Here is a 22,719-nt window from a genome sequence, read left to right as displayed (position 1 = left end):
TTTTTTTACAAAAATCAAAATGATTAAATAATTTCATATAAAGTGACTTATGATGTAATTTGTTTAAAGCTAAAGTACGTGGTGAGGTATTACTCTTACACCAGCTAAAACTTTTATATATGAGTGTCAAAACATGCCTAAAAGACTCAAGAATATTGATCCAATATCTAATTCTCAAAACTCACAGCTACCTCTTAAAATGCTGCATCAATGACTGAGTCTCACAACATGGACTTTTTAAATAGATAAATAATTCAAGGGTTGTCACATTAAACACCTTACTTCAACCATTAAGGTTGTGTTTGAATTGAGAGAAACTCAATTTCTCTCCACTATGTTTGGATTGATGGGAGAGAACTTGGGGCAATTTTGAAAATTTAAAATATCTTAAAAGAGATCTAAGGGCAGAGTTGACATTAAAAAATATTTTAAAATTTCTCTCATCTTCTCTTCACTTTTGGAGAGAAAGAAAATCCACATTTTTTTCTCTCTTCTTCTCTCCCCACTAAACAATCCAAACAAGAGAAATGGAGAGAAATTCATTTATTTTCTTTTCTCTTCTCTCCACTTCTCTCAATCCAAACATAGTCGTAGGTCTAGGAGATAAACATGTTACCAATAACAATTTGGGCTTAGTAAAACAAATCATGTTCTCTCATTCTACAATTAGGGCTGTCAACGGATAGCTATCCGATCGGATACTGCTATATCCGAATTCGAATCCGAAAAAAAAAATACTATCCGAATTCGAATTCGAATCCGATCGGATATCCCTAACAAACATTCGAATTCGAATTCGAAAACTATATCGGATATCCGATAATATCCGATCCGATCCGATCGGAGTTTGTACAGTCGAAATCCATAGATTTCATCTGAAAACTCCGGCGGGTTCAGATCATAGAGAGAGAGAGAGAGAGAGAGAGAGAGAGAGAGAGAGAGAGAGAGAATATATATACCTGGATGCTCGTCGGCCGGATTAGACATGTCGGAGTTCGCATATTTGAAGTGAAACCCATATATTTCCTTCAAAAAATCACTTCGATTGATTAGATCGGAGGGAGAGAGAGAGAGAGAGAGAATACCTGAGGCTCGCCGGCCGGAGAAAACCGTAGTCACGAAGTTCGATCGAAACGGAAACCCACTGTTAACGTCCTCTGTTATTTGGGTTGAAGGTGGGTTCGTTTGAGAAGATAAAGATTTGAAAATAGGTTTTGTTGTATGACACGAATATTTAACACCATATATTTGCATATATAATGTTTTGTTGTACAACAGAAATACATAATATATGTATTATTTTCGGAGCGGATATTATCGAATCGGATATCGCACTATCCGAATTCGTATCCGAAACTCATTCGAATGTAAAAATGGCATCCGAATCCGAATCCGATATCCGAAAATTTCGGATAATATCCGATTTTTCGAATTCGAATTCGAATTCGAATTCGGATTTCGGCTATCCATTGACACCCTTATCTACAATGTCCTTAATTTATTATTATTATTGAGAGTGAGATAATAATTTAAGAAAAAAAAAAAGGGAAAATGCCAAGATTGAATTCTAGAATTGCATATTGATTAGTACTCAAGTCGTAGATATTCAGAGATTGTTGGAGTTACAAATTGATTTGAACTTCTATATAAGATTGGAACTAGGAACCAAAATCCTTCAAAATCCTAAATTTTATATTTAAATATATATTTTTCTCTAATTAGATTTTGTAGCTTAATTCAACACATTAATTTTGTTTCTTTGGTCTGTATGCAACATTTTTAAATGAAAATCTGAATGAAGTGAATGTTTGGTGTATTTTGTTCATTATTATATTTGTAATAACAGAAGAAATGTATTTAGATAGAATTGAATTAGCCAAATTTTAGGGATAAGGCTCCGACTACAATAATAAAACTTTTTTTTTTCAAATAAAATCATATATTTTTATATGAAATCAAACATCCCCACTTTTGAAATTCACTTAAATAAGGACGATGATGGAGTTTGTAATTCATGGTTTATTTCATTAAAAAGGTTTGTATATTCATTTATCCATTTTTTTAATTGAAAAATTACAAAAAGGTCACTCTCAGTACCTTAGTGGCTACACTGTAGTCCCCATATTGAACATTGAAAGCATGGCCCAATACAGTTGTAATTGGGCCCCATTGATTTCAAATACCAGCCACTAGCACAAGATTGACATGTTGTTTCTGAGTCCAATGGGCCCTAATTATGCAACTAAGTTGGGCCAAGTTGTCAATGTTAACAAACTAGGGAGTAAGATGGGGACCACTTTATTGGGGGCGGGGGGGGGGGGGGGGGGGTTTTGATCCTGGTTGAAGTGAAAATCCTTAATTGGATAAATAAAAGCTCACTAACAACATGAATTGAAGATCAGTCTTGTCCCAGTATTCCCTATTAATAGTTAAAAAGATAATAAGGTCCATACGTGTGAAAGGGATACCAGTAAGGTATGTAGCACATGAAGCACTTTCAGTTTCAAACCCGTTCGAACAACTACCACCACAATTAAACACCATGTTTTGTTTTTTAGAATTTTCATTGTCACATCAAATTTCCCTTATAATGTATCAATCTTTCAAATCAAAATCAAATAATTTATTATATAGATAATCATCTTTTGCTTTAGCTAATCAAACCTCTATTTTTTTTTTTTCCTTCCTGCCATTTGGAAGATAGAGGTCAAATATTCATTTCTTAATCTTCTATTCTTGAAAGCTTGATCCGTTGCGTTCAAAGAGAAGTTTATTCCATCTTGGTCTATATCTAAACACCCAAATCAGTTTAATTGGTGATTTTTTTTTTGCATCAGATATTAAATATTTATCGGGGATGAATTTTAGCCATTGGATAAGAATACGTTTCGGGTGCTTGAATGTTATGGTTTTTCATCACTAATCAATTTCACATGATATCAAAGGCCAAATTCCATCTTTAGCTTATTGATGTTAACTAATTATCCACAAGTCATAATAATAAGATGGAATAATAAAGTTAAGTAAAATAAATCTATCATTAATATAAAAATATTTATATATTAGCATATAAAATAGGTTTTGGGTTGAGTTGGGTTGCGTGTATCCAAGCTCAACATGAATTGAAATTGGCCCTGAGCTGAGATATTCTAACCCAGGCTCAACTCATTTTCTACATAACTCAACCCAAGCTCACCCATCAATCAGGTTGAACCTGGGTTGAGTTCGAGCCAGACTGCCCAGGTTGCAGCCCTAGTTATGAGTATAACAACAAATCGACCCAGTTTTGTAAACCTGAAATTTATTGAAGATCATCCTAAATCATTACTCTGAGGAAATATTTGCAAAATCATTCCAAATATAATAGCCAATATACAATAAGCGTTAGCTATAATATCATCAAAATTGGCTATGGCATGTCCAAGATCCCTTTCTCCTGGTAATTTAGAACAGAGTCTACAAGGCTCTCTTCCAATGGCCTATACTTCCATCCCAACTTCTGCAATTTCTCTGAACTCAGCTTATAAACTTCATCTTCCCCTGTAATTCTGCAAAGAGAGACATAAATACATTCCTAAATAGAGGGTGACACATATTCTAATATAAGAATAAGCTGCTGGAAGACAATAAGGACTGTCCACAGTTGCCCAAACAGTCCCCTGGCACACATGGGACATTGACTAGTTGACCTGACCCTTACCGGTATATTAACTTAACAAGTCGTGATCCAGAATGGTGTTCCAATGCTAGAGCAACATAAGGTGTCTACGTGGCACATTTTGGTTGGAGATTAAACATCTCGAGCTGCATGCCATCTAGTAAACGGCTTGGTCAGGAGCCCAATGAAACTCCAACCAAAACATGCCACATAGACACTGTTCCTATTCTATAGGAATGGGACACCCTACCTGATCTTGATTCGTATGTATAACTTACTTCTTTGGGTACTTGTAGTTAGGATACATGCTCTTCAACTTGTCAACCAAATCCTGCGTTGTCGTTGTGTATGCCGTACAAATATATCTCCCTTCTGCTTCAGGATTCCCATACACCAGTATAAGGGCTTCAGCCACATCACGCACATCTACGACACTCCGGACATTGTTTTCCAGTCTGTCCCGCCCATCTGTTTTCATTTCATCGCATCGAAATGGAATAAGTGGAATTTAGACAATATGGAAGGAATGATGATAACACATTGCTTAAAACCATAGACAATATCAGATTTTGGTACGAAGGTTTATTAAAGTGTAGAAATCAATCCACATCCATAGATATCAATAATTCAATACAAAATATAATAGCTAAAGTATGAAAAGGAGATACCTTTCAAAAGACTCAGGAGTAACCCACTACTAGCATTTATTGTGGATTGCAACATTGGTCCAATAATAATGGATGGACAGACTGTTATGACGTTGAGACCACTTCTCTTTGCATACTCTAGAGCCTGACCTTCTGCTTCCGTTTTGGAAAGGCAATACCAGTTCTGGCTCCATAGAGGAAAGGAAGTTCAGTATACATTAAACAACCCTACCCATACATAACTATAGACTCTGATTGGCGACGTCAATCTAGAAATGAAACAGTGCATAGATCCCCAATTTTATCCAGTTACAAGGAAAAAAGTATGTCAAAGAGATAAGGTGGACTCACTAATTTTTAGATAATTTTATCGCATTCCATGATAAAACACTGAACCACTATGGTACATATAAAATCTATAATCATCAAATTAAGAAAGGTAATCTAGTTTTTTGAAAATATAGAGAAAATCGAGTACTTGAGAAGATCAAGAATGGATTTATAGCTTAGCCTCATTTGGATGGATGTGAGATTTGAATGACAGGTTGGCTTCTATCTTCAGTGCAGTTCTCACTTCTGCTTCTCAAAATAATTCTATTCATTCTAGTTTGTAGCACTTGCTTCCCTGCTCCTTACCGACTCTTTCAAGCAACTAAGATCTTGATCAATTAAATGACTACAATGACTTGAGCTCTATTATCAAAGTAATGGTTAGGAAACATTGTTTAAAGGCACATTGATTGAGATGATAAAACTCAGACTATCTGTATACCTAATTCACAATAATTAATCAATTTTGCTAATTAGTTACTTGAGTTGTTTTGCAAGCTTCCTTGTCGGACCAACATGATTCGTCCATGACTTGATCCTTTGGCCAACTTGGATTGACTGTAACAGCACCAGTAGATGAGACAACCACAACCCTCTTTACTTTTGCCATGGAACTTGCCTTTAGAACATTAGATGTACCCGTTACAGCAGGCTCAATCAGTTGTACCTGCAAGACAGGTATCAAAAAATGTGAACCAGAGCAACTTTCTGTATAATATACATTTTAGAGGCACGAAAACTGGATAGATGCTTAAAGGACATTAATATGGGAAACTTGACAGCCTTTGAAAGCCAAGGAATGAATGAGAGCATATATGCCAGAGACACATGGGATGAAAAGTATCCCATAAATGGAAATCAAAGGGTCTTCAAATGATGGAATGTCCACGCCCCATGGATACTCCATTGGAAAGACCATCCTTATGTTCCTACCATTTTTCAGCTTAGATTTCTCCAATAGCAAGATGTTACTAAATAAGTCTCAATTCATATATCAGTATGATTCTACTCTGTTCTGAAACAGAAGATTTCAACGACTTAAAAATGAAGGAAAAAAAAAACTTGAATGTTAAATGATCTTACCTCATGATTGGGTACATTGCCTGGAAGAACTGGACTTGCAACATGGAAGACTCCCGTGCATCCTGCAATGGCAGCACAAAGGCTATTGTAGTCCAGCAAGTCTGCGTTGAAGAGTTGTAGGTTTTCTGAGGCATTCTCCAATTTCTTCAAATGAGCATTCTTTTCATCACCTGCAAGAGATTTTGCATGTATCTAAAAGTATAAAACTCTAATAGAAGTACCAATTATTAAAAAAACAAAGAAAACACCGATTATAGCAGCCTCAACCTAGAAAACATTTTCAAATGGAAGAACATATTTAATCAAAGAATGTTACATTTTCCCTCTCTTAAGTTGATATCAATGAACCATGTCATGTAGTTCAGTTCTATCGTATGTATTTCGCCTTTTGACATTTTTTTTTGGTTGGAAAATGGGGCAATTTTTCAATTTCAAATCCAGATCATAAATGGAACAAACACAATCACATTGCTGGAAGAAATAGAAAGAAGCAAGAAAATTTAAAAGAACAAAAAGACGCCAAATTCACTTGGTTCTTTTTAAAGATCAACCTTTCATGAACCAAGCCAAGAACACGAAGAACAATCAGAAATTGAAGAAAGGAGTAAGACAGATGAAAATCATCCATGATTTCAACATCAACAAGTCTATGAAAGTGAAGGGAGAACCACAACAATAACAAGACTCCAATAATTCAATCATTTAAAAAGACAACTTGTCTATATATGATTTCATCAAATAACTAAGAACATGAAAGAAACAACAGATTGTAAGTTTAAGAAGAACCTGAATAAGAGAAACAGTTAAAAAGAGGCTTACTTGGATCTCGAACGGTTCCATGGACCATGTAACCTTTGGAGAGGAGGAACTTGACCAGCCACGACGCCTGATACCCTCCTGCACCTGTCACACATACTCTTTCCTTCTCCACCATCTCTCTCCCTCTCTTTCTCGATATCACTCACACTGTCTTTCACTCGTATTCTCTGTATATTAGTGAAGTAAGATGTAGAGAGTAATTGTGAATTGGGTTGCATTATCGAAAGTAGGTAAACCCAAGGCCACGTGTTCGTCTAGCGTACGCATCCGCCCGCCCACCCACTGCTTACCTACTTACTCTTCCTTCTTTTTTCTAATAGTGTTAAAACATAGTTAACTCAAAGATGTAGAGGCAAAAAAAAAAAACATCGTATCCTTTCTTTGCATATCTCCCCTCCCCTCCATTATTTTGGAAAAATCATACCATATGCACTTGCATTGGGGAGCATTTATATGAGATAATTCCAAGATTTGAAATTACGACCAAAATTTGAGCCCCCATTAGAGAACAAGTCATTAGGATTGTTTATTGGACCTGCTAGTCAACTAACCCAATCTAGCCTGATTGAAAAAGTAGGAAAAGGATTCTCCCTAGCAAATGGTTTTAGTAGCAATCTTATAGTACACTTTCAAAGGATGAGAGAGGGGTATTTAAAAAAAAAATTAACATCTCAATCTCTTGTGATCATGATTTAAATTTGATTAAAAATAAATTTAAAATACAAGTTTTTTTTATACAAATCTATGTCTTTAAAATGAATAATTATTGAACTCTCCATATTTTAAGTGTGAGATCTAATTTTATCGTTGATGTGGTGCTCTTACAACCGTTGAAAGTGTGCTATAGGATCCATGTGACCTTTTTGAGGTCAAAATGATTCTTTTATATAAATACAAACCCTAAATTCTTGAGAGGATTCTCCATTTCTCCCACCTCCACCTCTCTCTCTCTCTACTAACCTAAGGAGCTTGTTTGATATTAAGAAAAAAATAAAGAGAAGAAGTTTAATTAGTTTGATGGAGAGCCTCAACCGTGTGTTTGAGGTTAGAAAAGTCCTTAAAAAAAGTTCAATTTGGTTATATTGGCACAAACATTGATGAAGGGATTGGAGAAATTAGAGATTCAGCAAACATACTACTCCAACACTCTTTCCTTTCAAGTAGATCGCTAAGAAAGGTAGAGACTAGAATCTGAAACTTTAAACCTTGAGTCGTAATCATATGCCGCTCTTTTTTCAGATGGCCCCTGTACATCCCCATCACAAAATGGTAGATCCTTTGCTTCGGGATACACAAGAAAAAGATTTATGGTTCTGTAACTATCAGGTCAGGGGGTGAATGAAAAAAGAGCGTCAGATTATCATTAGTCTTAATCCTTTATTCTTTTTCTTTCAACACCTAATATATTTAAATGTTCAAAATCCAGCTAAATAATAATTCCCTTTATAGTGCATGGTACATACAAAGTGCTCCCAAACATTACAATGAAACACACACACACACACACAACACATCTCAAGAAACATATGTCTTAGGAGATGATAAAATCTAAACTAATCTAGGTATTAGCTATTCCTTGAATTCAAGCATCCTTGAAAATTTAATCTAGCTTGAAACTCAACTTGCCCAGGCTCATTTGGAAAGGGGCCAATTCAGGCCTGGTAGGGGTTTAGGGTTGGATGGGATGCAGCCCACCTCCTTAGGACTGGGCTAGGGCTTAACCAAGCCCTTGACAGCCCAACAAGCCCTCCAATGCCTTTTAACCCTTGACGACCCTATAAGAACTCCAACCTAGACCCTGGATCAAATTTATGAAGGATGTTTGGACTCCAGTGTCAAAAATAGTTCAAATTCACAAATCTTTCTTCAGAGAAAATACATAATTTAGAGAAGAACAAACTCTAAAGATTGACAATCCAGTGTTTTATCAAGAGAAACACTTTCTTTTAATTTCATTAGGGTTTGATCCAAGGTTTTTAAAATGGATGGCTGATGAACTCCCACATTTAAAATTAGAATTTAACGGTGAAATATATATATATTCTTTTTAAGGTTGATAGAATTTTGTCCTGTACATCCCTGCGGAATCGGATCATGTTTTTGATGCAAAGTGGTGAGCTCAACGACCCTTAGTAAGCTGCAGGCAATGTAATTGTCAAATTCTGTGTTTAATGGAGGTATCCTCTCCATTAAACAAGTGCAAATTGAGAACTGTACCATCATCATCATCATCTTCATCAATTAAATAGCTGTCATTTTATTTTATAAAACCCAAGAGGAACGCACAAACTTTTTTTTTGATACAATAGAGAAACTATTCAAACGAACATGTCACATTGAGGATGTCCATATGGATTTAATCATTAAGTTATTTAGCAAGGTTTCTTGCAAGCTCTCAATTTTCACCCGAATACGCAAGTGTATCCACCAATCTTTCAGGCTCACTAATCCCATACATGTTCGGCTACCCTTCGGGTTAGCCACACGCAAAATAAATAAATAAAATTTTTATACTGAGTTGAATCCAATTGTCAAATTCTATCTGAAACTACATCTTTTATTACCAAGATCCATTATCAAGGAAACATGTGCAAAATCCAAGCCATATAATAGCCAACAATATACAATAAGCAACTGCTTGGCCCAAATTAAGAACTACTAGCAATAATCCTAGAAAACCATGTGTTGACTATGCCTTATCCAAGATCCCTTTCTCCTGGTAATTTAGAACAGAGTCTACAAGGCTCTCTTCCAATGGCCTGTATTTCCATCCCAACTTCTGCAATTTCTCTGAACTCAGCTTAAGAATTCCATCTACCTCAGTAATTCTGAAAATATATACACAAAATAAACAAATGAGGACACATGGCGGTGCACAATGAGTATCAACTGTAACAAAAATAAATAAACTGACACTACCCTTACTAAAAATATAGACTTACAGTTTTGGGTAATTGTAGTTAGGATACATGCCCTTCAACTTGTCAACCAAATCACGCATTGTCATTCTGTAAGATGCACATATATATCTCCCTTCTGCTTCAGGCTTCTCATACACCAGCAGAAGGGCTTCAGCCACATCACGCACGTCTACTATCATCCGGACATTGTTTTCCAAAGTTTCACACCCATCTGATAGATTATTGGCAATAATGAATAATTATAAGCATCAGAGATCTATTTCCATAGGAAAACCTTAGCCAATATGAAAGCATGAGATGTTGTCACTTAGATACATGAAGGTGGTGACAGTAATAAATATCCGCATCCGTCAATGTAACTACATATATAAGAATGATAGCTATAGTAGGAGGAAATACCTTTCAAAAGTCTGACGAGAAACAAGCTACTAGCATTCATTGTGGATTGCAACATTGGCCCGATGATAAGAGATGGACAAACTGTTACGACATTGAGCTCACTTCTCTTTGCATACTCAAAAGCCTGACTTTCTGCTTCCGTTTTGGAAAGACAATACCAGTTCTAATTCCAAATAGAAGGAAGTTAAAGTTTACATGAAACAACCCTACCTATACATTATCCAGAGTCAGATTGGTCGTGGGAATCTAAAATAGAACAGAACACAAACCTCCAATGTAATCCATTTATAAGGAAAAGTTGGAATAGTGAACGTGGAATCAGTGATCTAATCAATCTTATCAGGTTCCATGATTAAAAATATAAAAAAAACGTTAAAACACTATGGTACATACAAAACTTACAGTCAAGAAAGATAATACAGTTTTTTCAAGATCTACATAAAATTGAGTCCTTTAGAAGCTCAACAATGAACTCATTTGAAAGGAGGCGACAATTTTTTTTTATAAGGAGGCGATAATTGAATGACAGGTTGCCTTATATTGACAATAGCTTGTGAAAACTATATGTTGTGATCTTAGTTGCATGAACCTTCTATCATATGTTCTGGTCCTCATCCCACTTCCTAAAATAGTTCTGATTCACGCACCCAATTCCACTTCGTGCAACTAAGACCTTGACCACTAAATGACTACAAGGACTTGAATTATATTGTCAAAGCAATGGCTAGTACAATTTTATACGACATGTAATAAATGAATTTTTTGAGACAGTAAAACTCAAATTATTGGTTTACAATGGCTAGTCAACATTCAAGACAGACAATATTACCCAAAATCTACCATTAAAAATTATTTTGCTAGTTACTGACCCCAGTTGTCTTGCAAGCTTCCTTGTCAGACCAACATGATTCGTCCATGGCTTGATCCTTTGGCCAACTTGGATTCACCATAACAGCACCAACAGATGACACAACCACAACCTTTTTTACTTTGGCCATGGAACTCGCCTTTAGAACATTAGATGTACCCGTTACAGCAGGCTCGATCAGTTGAACCTGTGAGACAGACATCCAAAAATGTGAATAGGAGCGATTTTCTGTACAACATATTGTTTCAAGAGGCATGAATATATGACCATGTGAGGAAGAGTTAAGCCCATGGGCTTCTACAAATTCATGTAAAACACTATATATTACTCTGGTCTCACACAGATTTTCATCCAATTAATGATTGATTACACAAGAAAAACTTTTTTTTTTTTTTTAACGTATTATTACCTCAGGATTGGGCACACTGCCTGGAGGAACTGGACTTGCAACATGGAACACACCAGTGCATCCTGCAATGGCAGCACAAAGACCATCATAGTCTAGCAAATCTGCCTTGAAGAGTTGCAGGTTTTCTGAGGCATTCTCCAATTTCTTCAAATGAGCATTCTTTTCATCACCTGCAAGAGATTTTGTTGTGAATTCAACAGAAGTTACTAAGAAAATTTGATCAAAAAGTTTTTTGAGTACATTTATCTGAAAATATAAAATTCAAATAATAGTATCACACTATAATCACTTTATAAAAAGAGAAGAAAATATCCAAATTTATGGAAGAGAATATACCAATTTTTTGTTAAATTTCAAAATAACAAAAACATAATAATAATTTAAAAAACCAGCCAAAGAACATATTTAAACAAAGGGTGGCTAAATTTTTTCCATTAAATTGATATTCGAGGACTATGCATGTCGCTGGGGCGGAGCTAGTAAGGAGCTGGCGGGGGCAATTGCCCCCACAGAACTCTGAGACACCCCTATATTTTCAACTAATTACATGCCACATTTGTCTCCACTCCTTCACTCTCTCCCTATTTGCCCCCACACCCTCACCTCCCTCCAATCGTATTTTCCAGCACAAATAATTTTCCCACCATCAAGTTCTTCAACTATACAACTAACCATAGTTTGCCCCCACTACAAGAAAATCCTGGCTCCGCCCCTGGCGGAGCTAGTAACGGGCTAGAGGGGGAAATTGCCCCCGCTCAATTTTTTTTTGGGTGATTTTAGATACAAGTGTATTTTGGTTTTAATTTGAGATACCCGTGTGTTTTCAACTGATGACATTCCCCAACTTTGACCATGTTGCCCCCCCTTTAATTTTTTGGGTGATTAGACACTCTTTACACTTTGGTGAATATTTGAGATACCCCTACCTTTGTTTTCAAATTGATTTCATGCCCCCTTTGACCTTTTTCTTCTTTTCTAGACTTATATAAAATGACCTAAATACCCTCATTTTCAACTTGTAAATCAAAACTTTTTTTTCTTCTTCCAAAAATTAGTCATCTTTAAGTGCTTCAATTTCTATAAAAAAAAAAAATTAGTTTTGGTCTATTTAACTTTATCTTCAATCCATTGGTTTGAACATTGTCTTAATCCCTTATATAAAACCTTAGAATTTTCTATAAAAAATTTCATCATCTTCTACTTCAAAAATCTTTTAATCTTTAGATTTGAAAGTTAAAGTAGATCTTAAGGTTGAAAACTAGGATAAATTTTTTACTGACATGGTTGAAGATGACTGACTTTGGGAAGAGACCGAATTCGAAAGGATTTTGGTTTCAAGTTGAAGAGGGTAATGAAGTCATTTACCTATTTTGCTACTGGATAACACCGAGGTCAGGGGGCATACGGGTGTTTAGGTGGATAGCTGAGATAACCAATGTTTTTTTTTCAAACCAAAAGAGGGACAATATTTTTGAACTGATGGCATTGCTCCTTGACTTGGGCATTCTCTCATAGACTATTGCGAAATGACCTAAATGCCCTCTTCTTCAACGTTAACCAAAACCTTTGAATTTTCTCCCCTACAAGAAAATACAGGCTCCTCCCCTGCTATGTCGTTTTTTTCTTCTTTGTTTCTCAGATCATACATCAGTTTCTAAGATTTCTTTATCTTTTGGCAAATGGGACTAATTCAATTCCAAATAGATATCGGAAATGGCACAAACTTGATCAGTTTCATGGAAGAAATAGAAATAAACAAAAAAGTTAAAAAAAAAAAAAAAAAAAAAAAAAAAAATCATTCATGAACAAAAAAGAGCACCAAGAAGAAGAAACAAGTTAAGCATAGGGGCAGATGATAAATACACAGTGCCAGAATCTACTGAAAAGATTTTCCGCGAATTCGACACACAAGCCGTTGTTGAGTTACATTATTTATTGAAAGCATCTTACGGTAGTAAAATAAAAGTCTTGTTTATTTTAGAGTAAAAGAAGGAAAATCAGTAAAAGATAAAACAAGGAAGTCTCTCAACTCCAGAGACGGGCCCCAAAAATAGAAATGATAACCATTAAGAAAATATTACATAATTTCCTTAGCGATCGCAGAGGAAAATCATCCATGATTTCTTCATCAACTACTCTATGAAAGTGAAGGGAAATCAAATTTATATACAAGAACCATAACAATAAGACTCCAATATTTAAAAGATATATCCAGATAAAACTTGTCTCTATGATTTCATCAAATATACTAAGAAAGAAAGGAAACAACAAATAGTATTGGTACATGATAGAATAAATAGGATTAATTAAATTAGAATGATAGTTTCAAGAACAGCCTTAAGAGACAGAGACAGAGACAGAGACAGAGGAGAAGCTTACTTGGATCTCGAACGGTTCCATGGACCATGTAACCTTTGGAGAGGAGGAACTTCACCAGCCATGAAGCCTGATATCCTCCTGCACCTGTCACACATACTCTCTCCTTCTCCACCATCTCTCTCTCTCTCTCTGTGAAATCTGAAACCAGTATATATGTTCCAAGCACTCTCTCTTTCTTTAATCTATGCAGTATTTATGCTTAGAATACAAATACTGGTTTGATGAGAATGATGTAGGAGCTCCAATGTCAAAGCCCAGAACGCTGATGGTCCTTTAAATGAAACTGAACAAATCTTTAGGAACATCCAAGGGCTAGACCTTAAAATGAAGTATGAGTGTCGCCAAATGCCAACTGGCATTTTCCCACCTTCATATCTAACTTTTCTTTCTTACTAAACATAGATATTATCTTGTACATGCTATATACATACATCAATTACATTAAAATGCTAGGCTGACATTTCACAAAACTGCATTCAACTGACGTGGAAGTGTATACAAAATCCTATGTGCTTTTCCTCCTAGAGATAGGATGAGAAATATCTATCAAGAGTCTAAATAAAATGACTCGTCAGGTGGCATACTCAATTAATTCAGTGGCATGATAAGTTTGAAAATCGTAAATCTATATATTTTAATATATACGATTATATTTCTCCATTAAAAAAAATTGTATCCCAAGGCAAAATTATCTATGATTTTCAAACTTGTCCATGTCAGCGAGTCCACTGGCGAATCCATTTATCAGGACTCATCTATGATCCTGTATACAATAAAAATTCTCTCTACTCTTCTGACGTGGCATGTGCATTTTCTTTTAGGAACGGATCACCGTATTAGCTGACGCAAGCACTTACGTGAGAAAATCATTATTCTCTGATATATGGTCCCCACACTTGGGATCTTGTGGGAGACAGACATCCACGTCCCAACGTAAATTTGGACCACCTCTTAAGTAATCTTGTTTGAGACGGAACGTGTCCGTATCGCCCAGGAAAGAGACGACTGGATAGAGGACGAGATTTAAAATTATAATGTATTTTTCTCATTTTTAAATGAGATGATTGAAATACATGGAAAAATTCATCGAAGACAACCCGATCTAATTCATAAACGAGACAAACAAGTTTTAAAATCATGATAACCAATTGCACATACTGACGAGAAAGTATGTAGGACCAAATCCAATAGATACTTTTCATTGAAATACAATTCAAAAAGCATCATACTTTCATGTCACGATGTAAGGTACAATCTTAACGTCACCCCAGCACGACTCAAAATAAAATCAACTGGGACTCGCAAAGTCCCAACACGATCTTTAGTGAATTTTATCGGATGAGAGACTGTCACGTCATATAAAAATAATAATTCACTCATTAAATTTTTTTTTAAAGTTGTTTGGAGATCGTTAAGTCTAAGATCATACTTGAAAAATCTCTTCTTTTTTTTTTTTTTTTTTCTCAACTTTTTAAAGATCTGATTTACAGAATAATCTTTACATGGATATGATATTAGATCTTCTTTTTAACATCTCATTTTCTGCTATTTTAAATTTATTATAGATAATTGCATTAAAAACTATTACAGAGGACCCGATTCCCATTTCCCCCAACTACCAATACCTCCTTTATTTTGAGTGATTGTTTGCTCACACAGCCCAAAACCGTTTTGACATGTGCTGCACATGACAGTAATAAGAAGATAACTTTTCTCCCTCCTGCCAGTGTAAAAACAAAATTTTCTTATTAAAAATAACCTTCTCGCACAGTTGTGGAGGATGCAATTATATGAATTTTCAGAAAAAAATTATTTTTTGTGGTTGAATTTTAATTTTAAATTTGGGTGTTCCGTATCCATCAATTTTCAACACCCTTGATTAAGTTCAAAAAATTTTGTTTGTTTGTTTTTTTTTTTTTTCTCATTTTTTTAATGAAATGTAAAAAACTGTAGTGTTAAATTGGCAATATTGCCCCATGTCGATCCCACAATATTTTATTAAATTTAAAATTTAAAAATTAAGATTTCTGCTCAACGAATATACGGGTAAGTGAGAAACTTTTCTCTTGTTACTTATGTCATAAGTGCCACATGTCAAACCAATGTTAGACTTTGAGCAAATAATTACTCTTTTATTTTGAAGAAGTCATGTTTTTCTAACTCGAGTATTTTCACTCGATTTGAAATGGCAAGTGCATAGAACCAGGGCTGCGATTGATTTCTTTGGGGTACACAAGAAACTGATCAATGGTTTCATGCCCTTGCCATGATAGATTGAATGAAAATACTCGAATAAGAAAATCATTAGGCTTTGAGGAAAACACCTTTAAATCACTATTCATTATTTTATGTTTGATGAGGAAAGAGAAGATTTAAAGGTACAACTATCACTATTCATCATTTTCGATAATCAATAATGTCCTCTTTTATTTTTTGGGTATAAATGTCAATTTTAGTCTTGTCTTTTTTATGTTCATTTTTGTCTTTTACAAGTTTTAAAGTCTTTTCATTTGATACTTTTAAATCAAATCAAATTAATTAATTGATCAAGCTCGATGGAAATCTGTCACAATTATATTTTATTGTAAACCAACAATTTTGCAAGATTTTCTTATTTATGAAAATAAATTAAGGTAAATTAATATATGAGAAAAGGTTGCATGGACCAACGTCCACATTTGAGTCACGTGGACTACCCTATTGGTCCAAATGACAACTGAGGCCTCTTGTTTGTAGTTTAAATTGAGTTTGAAAAAATAATAAAAAATAAAAAAATGAGTATTTTTGGGAGTTAGATATTAAGTTTAAAAATTGCCGGCCTTTGAACTCTTAGATTTAAAATTTAAATCCAACAATGAAAAAATCTGTTTTTTCAATTCTATTTTTTTAGTGAATTCATAAAATTTCATATTCTAATATAGGCGTGGCATTTAATGGTGTATTTGGTGCTACGTTAACATGTAGTCCATAGAAATAGTCCTTCAATCAATATAATCCCATCTCTTAATAAATATATATTAAAATAAAATCTTAAAATCTATATATTGACTCCAAAAAGTAATCATAATAAAATATCCATTACTTATAGTTAAGTTATTGATAATGATCACCAAAAATTATGGTCAAATTATATCACAAAAAGCATAATTAAATTTAACAATCCCAAAGTTGTAGTTTAGTTATATCACAAAAAGAATCCAAAAACCCCATTAATTCCTTATGGCGGTAGAGAGCAATGGAAGCTGAAATATTTTGAGTTTTTCTGATTTATTAGGATTTAAGACATAAGTTGAAAATGTAATCTTTTGATCAGGGTACATTAGTCTTTTTAAGCGGTCCATCAAACTCCAACATTTCTTTTCTCTCCAAATCAAAGAGAGACGAAAAAACAGTCATTTTTTCTCTCCAAGTGTTTTCTTCTCTCCCTATTTAACAATCCAAACGAGAGAAATGAAGAGAAATTCACAGTTTTTCTTTTCTTTCCATTTCTCACAATCCAAACAGTGTAAATAAATCACTCATCAAGTGCTTCACAAAAATTTATTAGAATATTTGATGGCATCTTGAGAGAGTGAGTAAAAAAAAAAACAAATATTTGGCTCATTTATGAGACTTGGAATGGTCACTGTATCATCCAATTTTACTTGCTAAACGGACCATATAAATCCATAGTCTGTTTGATGAGGATGTCCTACTTGTCATAGAGATCATCCTCGCAAAAGATCAACCCATTCCGAAACTTCTAACCCATACATTGAAAAAATGTTTGACTCTCTTTAAGGCCTCCGAACGCCACCCTATATATATGAAAACAATTGTGACAATATCTATGACAACAGTTTTTATAAACCACTTTTGATGGGGTGATCTCCTCACAAAAAATCAGCCCATTATGAAACTTCTAACCCAATTTACAAGTTCAAGAATTGTGGACCGTCCATTTTTTTGTAAACCACTTTTGATGGGGTTAGAAGTCTCGGAATGCGCTGATTTTTGGTGAGGATTATCCATATATGTATATATATGGGTGGCGTTTGGAGGCCCTAGAGAGAGCCAAACATTGTTTTCGATGGATGGGTTAGAAGTTTCGGGATAGGCTGATTTTTTGTGAGGATGGTCTCTATATATGTATATATGTATATATATATATATATATGAATGCCTCGGCTTCATTGTAAGTAATTTCTCCAATCCCTTCACACCAGCAGCCCAAGAAGTTTACCTCTACATGATACTGCCAACAATCTAATCCAATTGTTTATTTTTTGAAGAGTAAATAAAGTGAAGTAAAAAAGAAGGAAAGCGATAAAGAGATCTATTCCTTGTTCAAGAGACCGGCCTCTTGGTAGCTTTTAACAGAATCAATCAGGGTCTCTTCCAGTGACCTGTAATTCCATCCCAGCTTCTGTAATTTCTGTGAAGTCACTGTCCCATCTGTCGCTACCTCGGTAGTACTGCCCAAAGATAGATAAATTAGTAAAATTGGGTAAAACCCATGTCACCAGGGAAATCTAAGGTCGATGATAATGGTTTCTCAGCAGCATAAAGGATGCATGGCTCGAATAAGAAATGATAATGGTTAAGGATTGCATAACATGGGCAAATATGTTTTTGAAATAAGATATTCCATAGGCCCACTCTTCATACGTGCCAAATGTAGTACTACATATGATCTACTCAACATGTATGTATGGAGTTCTATCTTATTATATTGAATTGTGGTTGTAATGAACTCACTTCTTTGGATAGTAATAGTTGGGATAAATCATCCTCAGCTTGTCGATCAAATCCCGCACACTGACCGTGTGTGACGCACATATGTATCTCCCTTCTGCTTCAGGATTCTCGTATGCAAGCACCAGTGCTTCAGCAACATCTCGGACATCAACCATCGGACGTACTCTGTTTTCCGTTGTGTCAATTCCATCTGTTTACAGACACATGTAGGATGAGAATGTAACATAAAAAATGAGAAATATTCAAACTTCCCACATGGAAACAAGTGTACTAATGATTTAAAATTCTGATTTTATAAATTCATGAAAGAGTTTAACAAAGCTAATGCACATCATGAAAGATGGACAAATTAAGCATTGAAATCCAGTAGTATGGAGACGAACAGAAACATTGTTTTGGCATTCTAAACCTATATATGCAGACATCCATGCACCACACTCACACAGACAAATAAATGCATACAAACACAGACACAAAGAAAATGGATATAGCTTATGGCATAAGGTGAGAGACCTTTCAAAATCTTGATGAGAACAGAACTACTAGCATTCGTTGTAGACTGCAGCATTGGCCCGATAACTAGGAAGGGACAAACTGCTACAACATCAAGCCCACTTCCTTTCGCATACTCCAAAGCCTTGCTTTCTGCCACTGTTTTGGCATAACAATACCAATTCTGATTCATGGAAATTGGGAATTAGTGTAATGTAGAGGAAATACAAATTAATAGAGAACTTAGGATCACCAATGCTAAGAGAAAACTTGTCACACCACCTCGTCTTCCTCCTCACCTTTTCTTTTCTTTTCTTTTCATGATACAAATGCTGATATATTGTTTCTTTATTTTTATTTTTTTTAAAAGATAGAAAAGAAAGAGAACCTTGTCACTAGCCAGTGAACATACCAGAGCTGTTAACTTAATTTTGCTACTTGTGAAGCTAAAAATGTCATTCAGGTAGAGGGGCAAGAAAAGTCTCTGTTGAGTTCCAAATTCTTAAACCTAAGTTCAAAAATTCAAGTCTTGGTTCAACTAAATGTGCATCCTATGAAAACTTCAAGTCTTAACTAATTGGAGAACAACCCAACCCCCCACAACCGAAAAAAAGGACCCATTTCATCAAAGTAAATCCATGTACATAGGATGTTGCAGCAATTTAATCAATAGAGTGTGTTCCCATCAAAATTTTGCATTCTTGTGGCAGGAGTTGCTACTAAAACAAAGAAAGGTGGGGCCATCATGATTTTACAAAAATATTCCCACTGAATGAATATACAAATGGAAACTCTTTAATGCAAGGAATCTAGGAAGAGATCAAAATCAAAATAGCATTTTTTTTGGCCAAATTACAGCCAATTAAACAGTATAGCTTGCCCCTTGGTTACCTTGCTTTCTCTGCAGTATTCCTTGTCGGACCAACAAGCCTCATCCATAACTTGATCCTTTGGCCAATTAGGATTCAATGCAACAGCAGCTCCAGATGACACAACCACAACTCTCTTAACTTGTGCTTCAGAACATGCCTTAAGTACATTTAATGTTCCCGTTAAAGCTGGCTCAATCATTTCTACCTGCAAGGCAGTTAATTTGAGATGAGGAAAGGAAAACACATTATGTCAACTCATATGTATGAAGAAAAAATGTGCATGTAATAATCTGGTACAGTAGGTAGAATTGTCTATTTGAGTTATATTTCCTTGGGTATGTAGGATATAGCTAAAGTGATAGTGATCCATGCAGGACACAGAAACATCGTCCCCTAGAACTATCAAGCCACCTAACATGGGATTACATGGAAAACTAGAATTCATGCCTCGGGATTTGATACAGTGCCCGATGGGACTGGGCAAGCGACATGGAATACTCCGCTACTTCCTGTGATGGCTGCACAAAGAGAGCTGTAGTCTAGCAAATCAGCCTTGAAGAGTTTCAGATTCTTGGAGGCTCTCTCAAGTTTTTTCAAGTGAGCATTTTTTTCATCTCCTATGAAAGATATAAGATGAGTTAGTGTAAAATTTTGAAGATAAGCTTTTAATGAACACAGAGTAATAAAAAAAAAAAAAATACAATAAATAAAAATAAGAGACTCATTTTAGTATATTACCTAATTTGGGTTAAAAAATCCAAATCTGAGATTTTAGAAAAAAAAAATTATGTCGAGACCTATTGATTGAACAGAGTTTTCAATGTAAAAAACTTCAGGTGGCCAAAAGAAAGGAATATAGTTTTATGAATTTTAGCAAAAGAATTTTAGTGATTCATTTGTATCTTCTGTTAAAGCCCTCCACATTTAAGAACAATTTTAAGCTCTGCTCTCTAACATATTTCCAAAACTGAGATTTCATTTATTTATTTTTAATAACAACCCATTCTCGGGAAAATGAAGTAAATCTCCAACAGAAGACCCAAAATGGGAAATAGCACAAAATCAAAGACCTTGTGAGAGAAAAACTAGTCGAATAAAAATAATATAAAGAACAGAAAAACAATTAAGAATAGTCCCTGAGTAAAGAACTTTCCTGAAACCAATAAACAAAATCAGAAAGAAATTACAGGATATAAGTTTCAAATTCTAAACACAAGCAGGCATCTCTAATGTCCTTGAATTTATGTGCCAAGACCAGAAGATTAAGAGAAAATCATAAATGGCTGAAGAAAATAAGAAAGTAACAGAGGCGCGATTTATACAAAATAATTGCTAGTAAAGGTAATGTTCCTCCATTGTTTAGCTTTTTTTAAAATTCCTTGCTTGAAAGTTTAAGGAATTTAGTGAATGAAACTTTGTTGCGGGTTCTATGCCCATTTTTGAACCAAATCCAGATAAGCCAACTAACTCATCAACCCATTGCAGGATTCTATGAATCAAAGCATCTAAAAAAAATTAAAATTAAAAACAAAAATGTTAAAAAGGATGATTGAATAAAAAGTATAAGAAGACCCACAAAAAATGGTACCACCCATCGACTTATTCAAGAATCAAGAGGATACCCAGATAGAAAATATCGACTATTTCATCAACTAATTATGCTAATAAAATCAACAAATACTGGAAAAAAAATTTAGAGTAAAAGGTGCTCTCAAATATTCAAAGAGGACTCATTAATCCTCGATTTCATTAATTAAATTAACAAAATTAAGGAATAGTAAAGAAATAATCTAAACAAGGGGTTCTTCAAGAAGAAGAAAATGTATGAGAGAGAGAGAGAGAGAGGTACCAGGATCTCTAACGGTTCCATGTACGATGTGGCCCTTGGAGAGAAGAAGCTTCACGAGCCACGATGCCACATACCCACCAGCACCCGTTACACATACTCTTTCCTTCTCTACCTCCGCCATTAACATTCACGCAAATCCAAACAACTCTCTCTCTCTCTCACACACACACACACACACACACACACAGAGTTGGGACAGAAAATAGAAGAATAGAATAGATAAGTCAAAAAAAATTAAATTAAATTTTATGGTAGAAGATGCCATCACCTCATGCGTAGACAAGTCCAAATTCAACTGCCTTGGTTTCAACGTATCGAAAAATCTTTATTCTCAAAACTGCAACGTGGAAAACTACTTTGGGTTCATTGGTGTCGGCCTAAAGTCCGCAGTCTGATGGGCCCATAAACATGAAACTTGAAATATGGATCAGGCCCTTATTTACAGTATTTGGTTACCAACCAACTACTGTTAGATTTATGTACAACTTTTGATGCCGAACATCAAACATATATGACTCAGAAGGAAAGATCTTCAAAAGACCTCAATTTTAATTGAATCTCTAGAAATTCAATACTCATCTCTAGAAAATCTGTACTCAGCCTTCTATATCAGCAGTACGTTTAATTCCTCAAACGTATATCAGAAATTCAATACTCATCTCTTGATTGTTATTTTTGAAGTTCTTACCAAGGGTTCAAAGCACACCACATCATCAAGACAGAGACATCCGTACGTTGAGAGATCAACAACTATTCATTTTCAAATTTTTCACGAAGAATGAAAAATTGAAACCAAGAGGACTAAGGTATTATTTTTTCTTCAAGAGGATCAAGGTGTTTTATGAACTCTAATATAAGAGGTATAGGAAAATAGTGCTACAAAGTATGGGTTTCTCAAAAAATGTGGATATTGAAATGCATTTTTCTTTAAAAAATTAAATTATTATACTTGGTCATTGAGGTTCATGGGTCATTCGAATAAATATTTAGAGATGATTTTTCACCTTAATCTAAAAATGACACTTTTTGACTAGATTTCATTTCCGTCCTAGTCTATAAGTAAATGGAAATCAAAACTCTCTCTTCTTCTTCTTCTCTCTAGCTCAACTCAAAACTAGGACTATGAAGGTCTTCTACTTGTAAGTCTTCTCTCTCCGACACTGCAATAACAACGCGCCATGAAGCAATTAAAAGAAGAGAAAATTCTTGCCTCCAACGTTGTTGGACACGAGTATCCCACAAACAGGTGAGATGAG

At 34.9% G+C, this 22,719-nt stretch overlaps 3 protein-coding genes across 3 annotated transcripts; all 3 read right to left on the bottom strand.

Annotated features, from left to right (window-relative positions):
* Positions 1-3,284: 3,284 nt before the first annotated feature.
* On the bottom strand, positions 3,285-6,721 carry LOC147408513 (cinnamoyl-CoA reductase 1-like). The gene is made up of 6 exons (XM_086418984.1): positions 6,538-6,721; positions 5,719-5,888; positions 5,117-5,302; positions 4,327-4,489; positions 3,937-4,126; positions 3,285-3,548 (listed from the first exon to the last, which is right to left on the bottom strand). Exons 1-6 carry the CDS (start codon positions 6,650-6,652, stop codon positions 3,410-3,412), a joined length of 963 nt encoding a protein of 320 aa, XP_086275110.1. The 5' UTR covers positions 6,653-6,721; the 3' UTR covers positions 3,285-3,409.
* Positions 6,722-9,029: 2,308 nt separating this feature from the next.
* Positions 9,030-13,863, bottom strand: LOC147408512 (cinnamoyl-CoA reductase 1-like). The gene is made up of 6 exons (XM_086418970.1): positions 13,514-13,863; positions 11,135-11,304; positions 10,727-10,912; positions 9,858-10,020; positions 9,480-9,669; positions 9,030-9,365 (listed from the first exon to the last, which is right to left on the bottom strand). Exons 1-6 carry the CDS (start codon positions 13,626-13,628, stop codon positions 9,227-9,229), a joined length of 963 nt encoding a protein of 320 aa, XP_086275096.1. The 5' UTR covers positions 13,629-13,863; the 3' UTR covers positions 9,030-9,226.
* Positions 13,864-17,664: 3,801 nt separating this feature from the next.
* LOC147408511 (cinnamoyl-CoA reductase 1-like) lies at positions 17,665-21,652 on the bottom strand. The gene is made up of 6 exons (XM_086418956.1): positions 21,464-21,652; positions 20,062-20,231; positions 19,634-19,819; positions 18,764-18,926; positions 18,251-18,440; positions 17,665-17,967 (listed from the first exon to the last, which is right to left on the bottom strand). The coding sequence occupies exons 1-6, from the start codon at positions 21,588-21,590 to the stop codon at positions 17,829-17,831; spliced, it is 975 nt and encodes a 324-aa protein (XP_086275082.1). The 5' UTR covers positions 21,591-21,652; the 3' UTR covers positions 17,665-17,828.
* Positions 21,653-22,719: the final 1,067 nt, after the last annotated feature.

This window comes from Akebia trifoliata, chromosome 2, assembly GCF_017979445.1.
Source record: "Akebia trifoliata isolate Shusen 1 chromosome 2, ASM1797944v1, whole genome shotgun sequence".
Taxonomy (NCBI): Eukaryota; Viridiplantae; Streptophyta; class Magnoliopsida; order Ranunculales; family Lardizabalaceae; genus Akebia; species Akebia trifoliata.
This window is presented reverse-complemented; position numbering and strand designations above follow the sequence as displayed.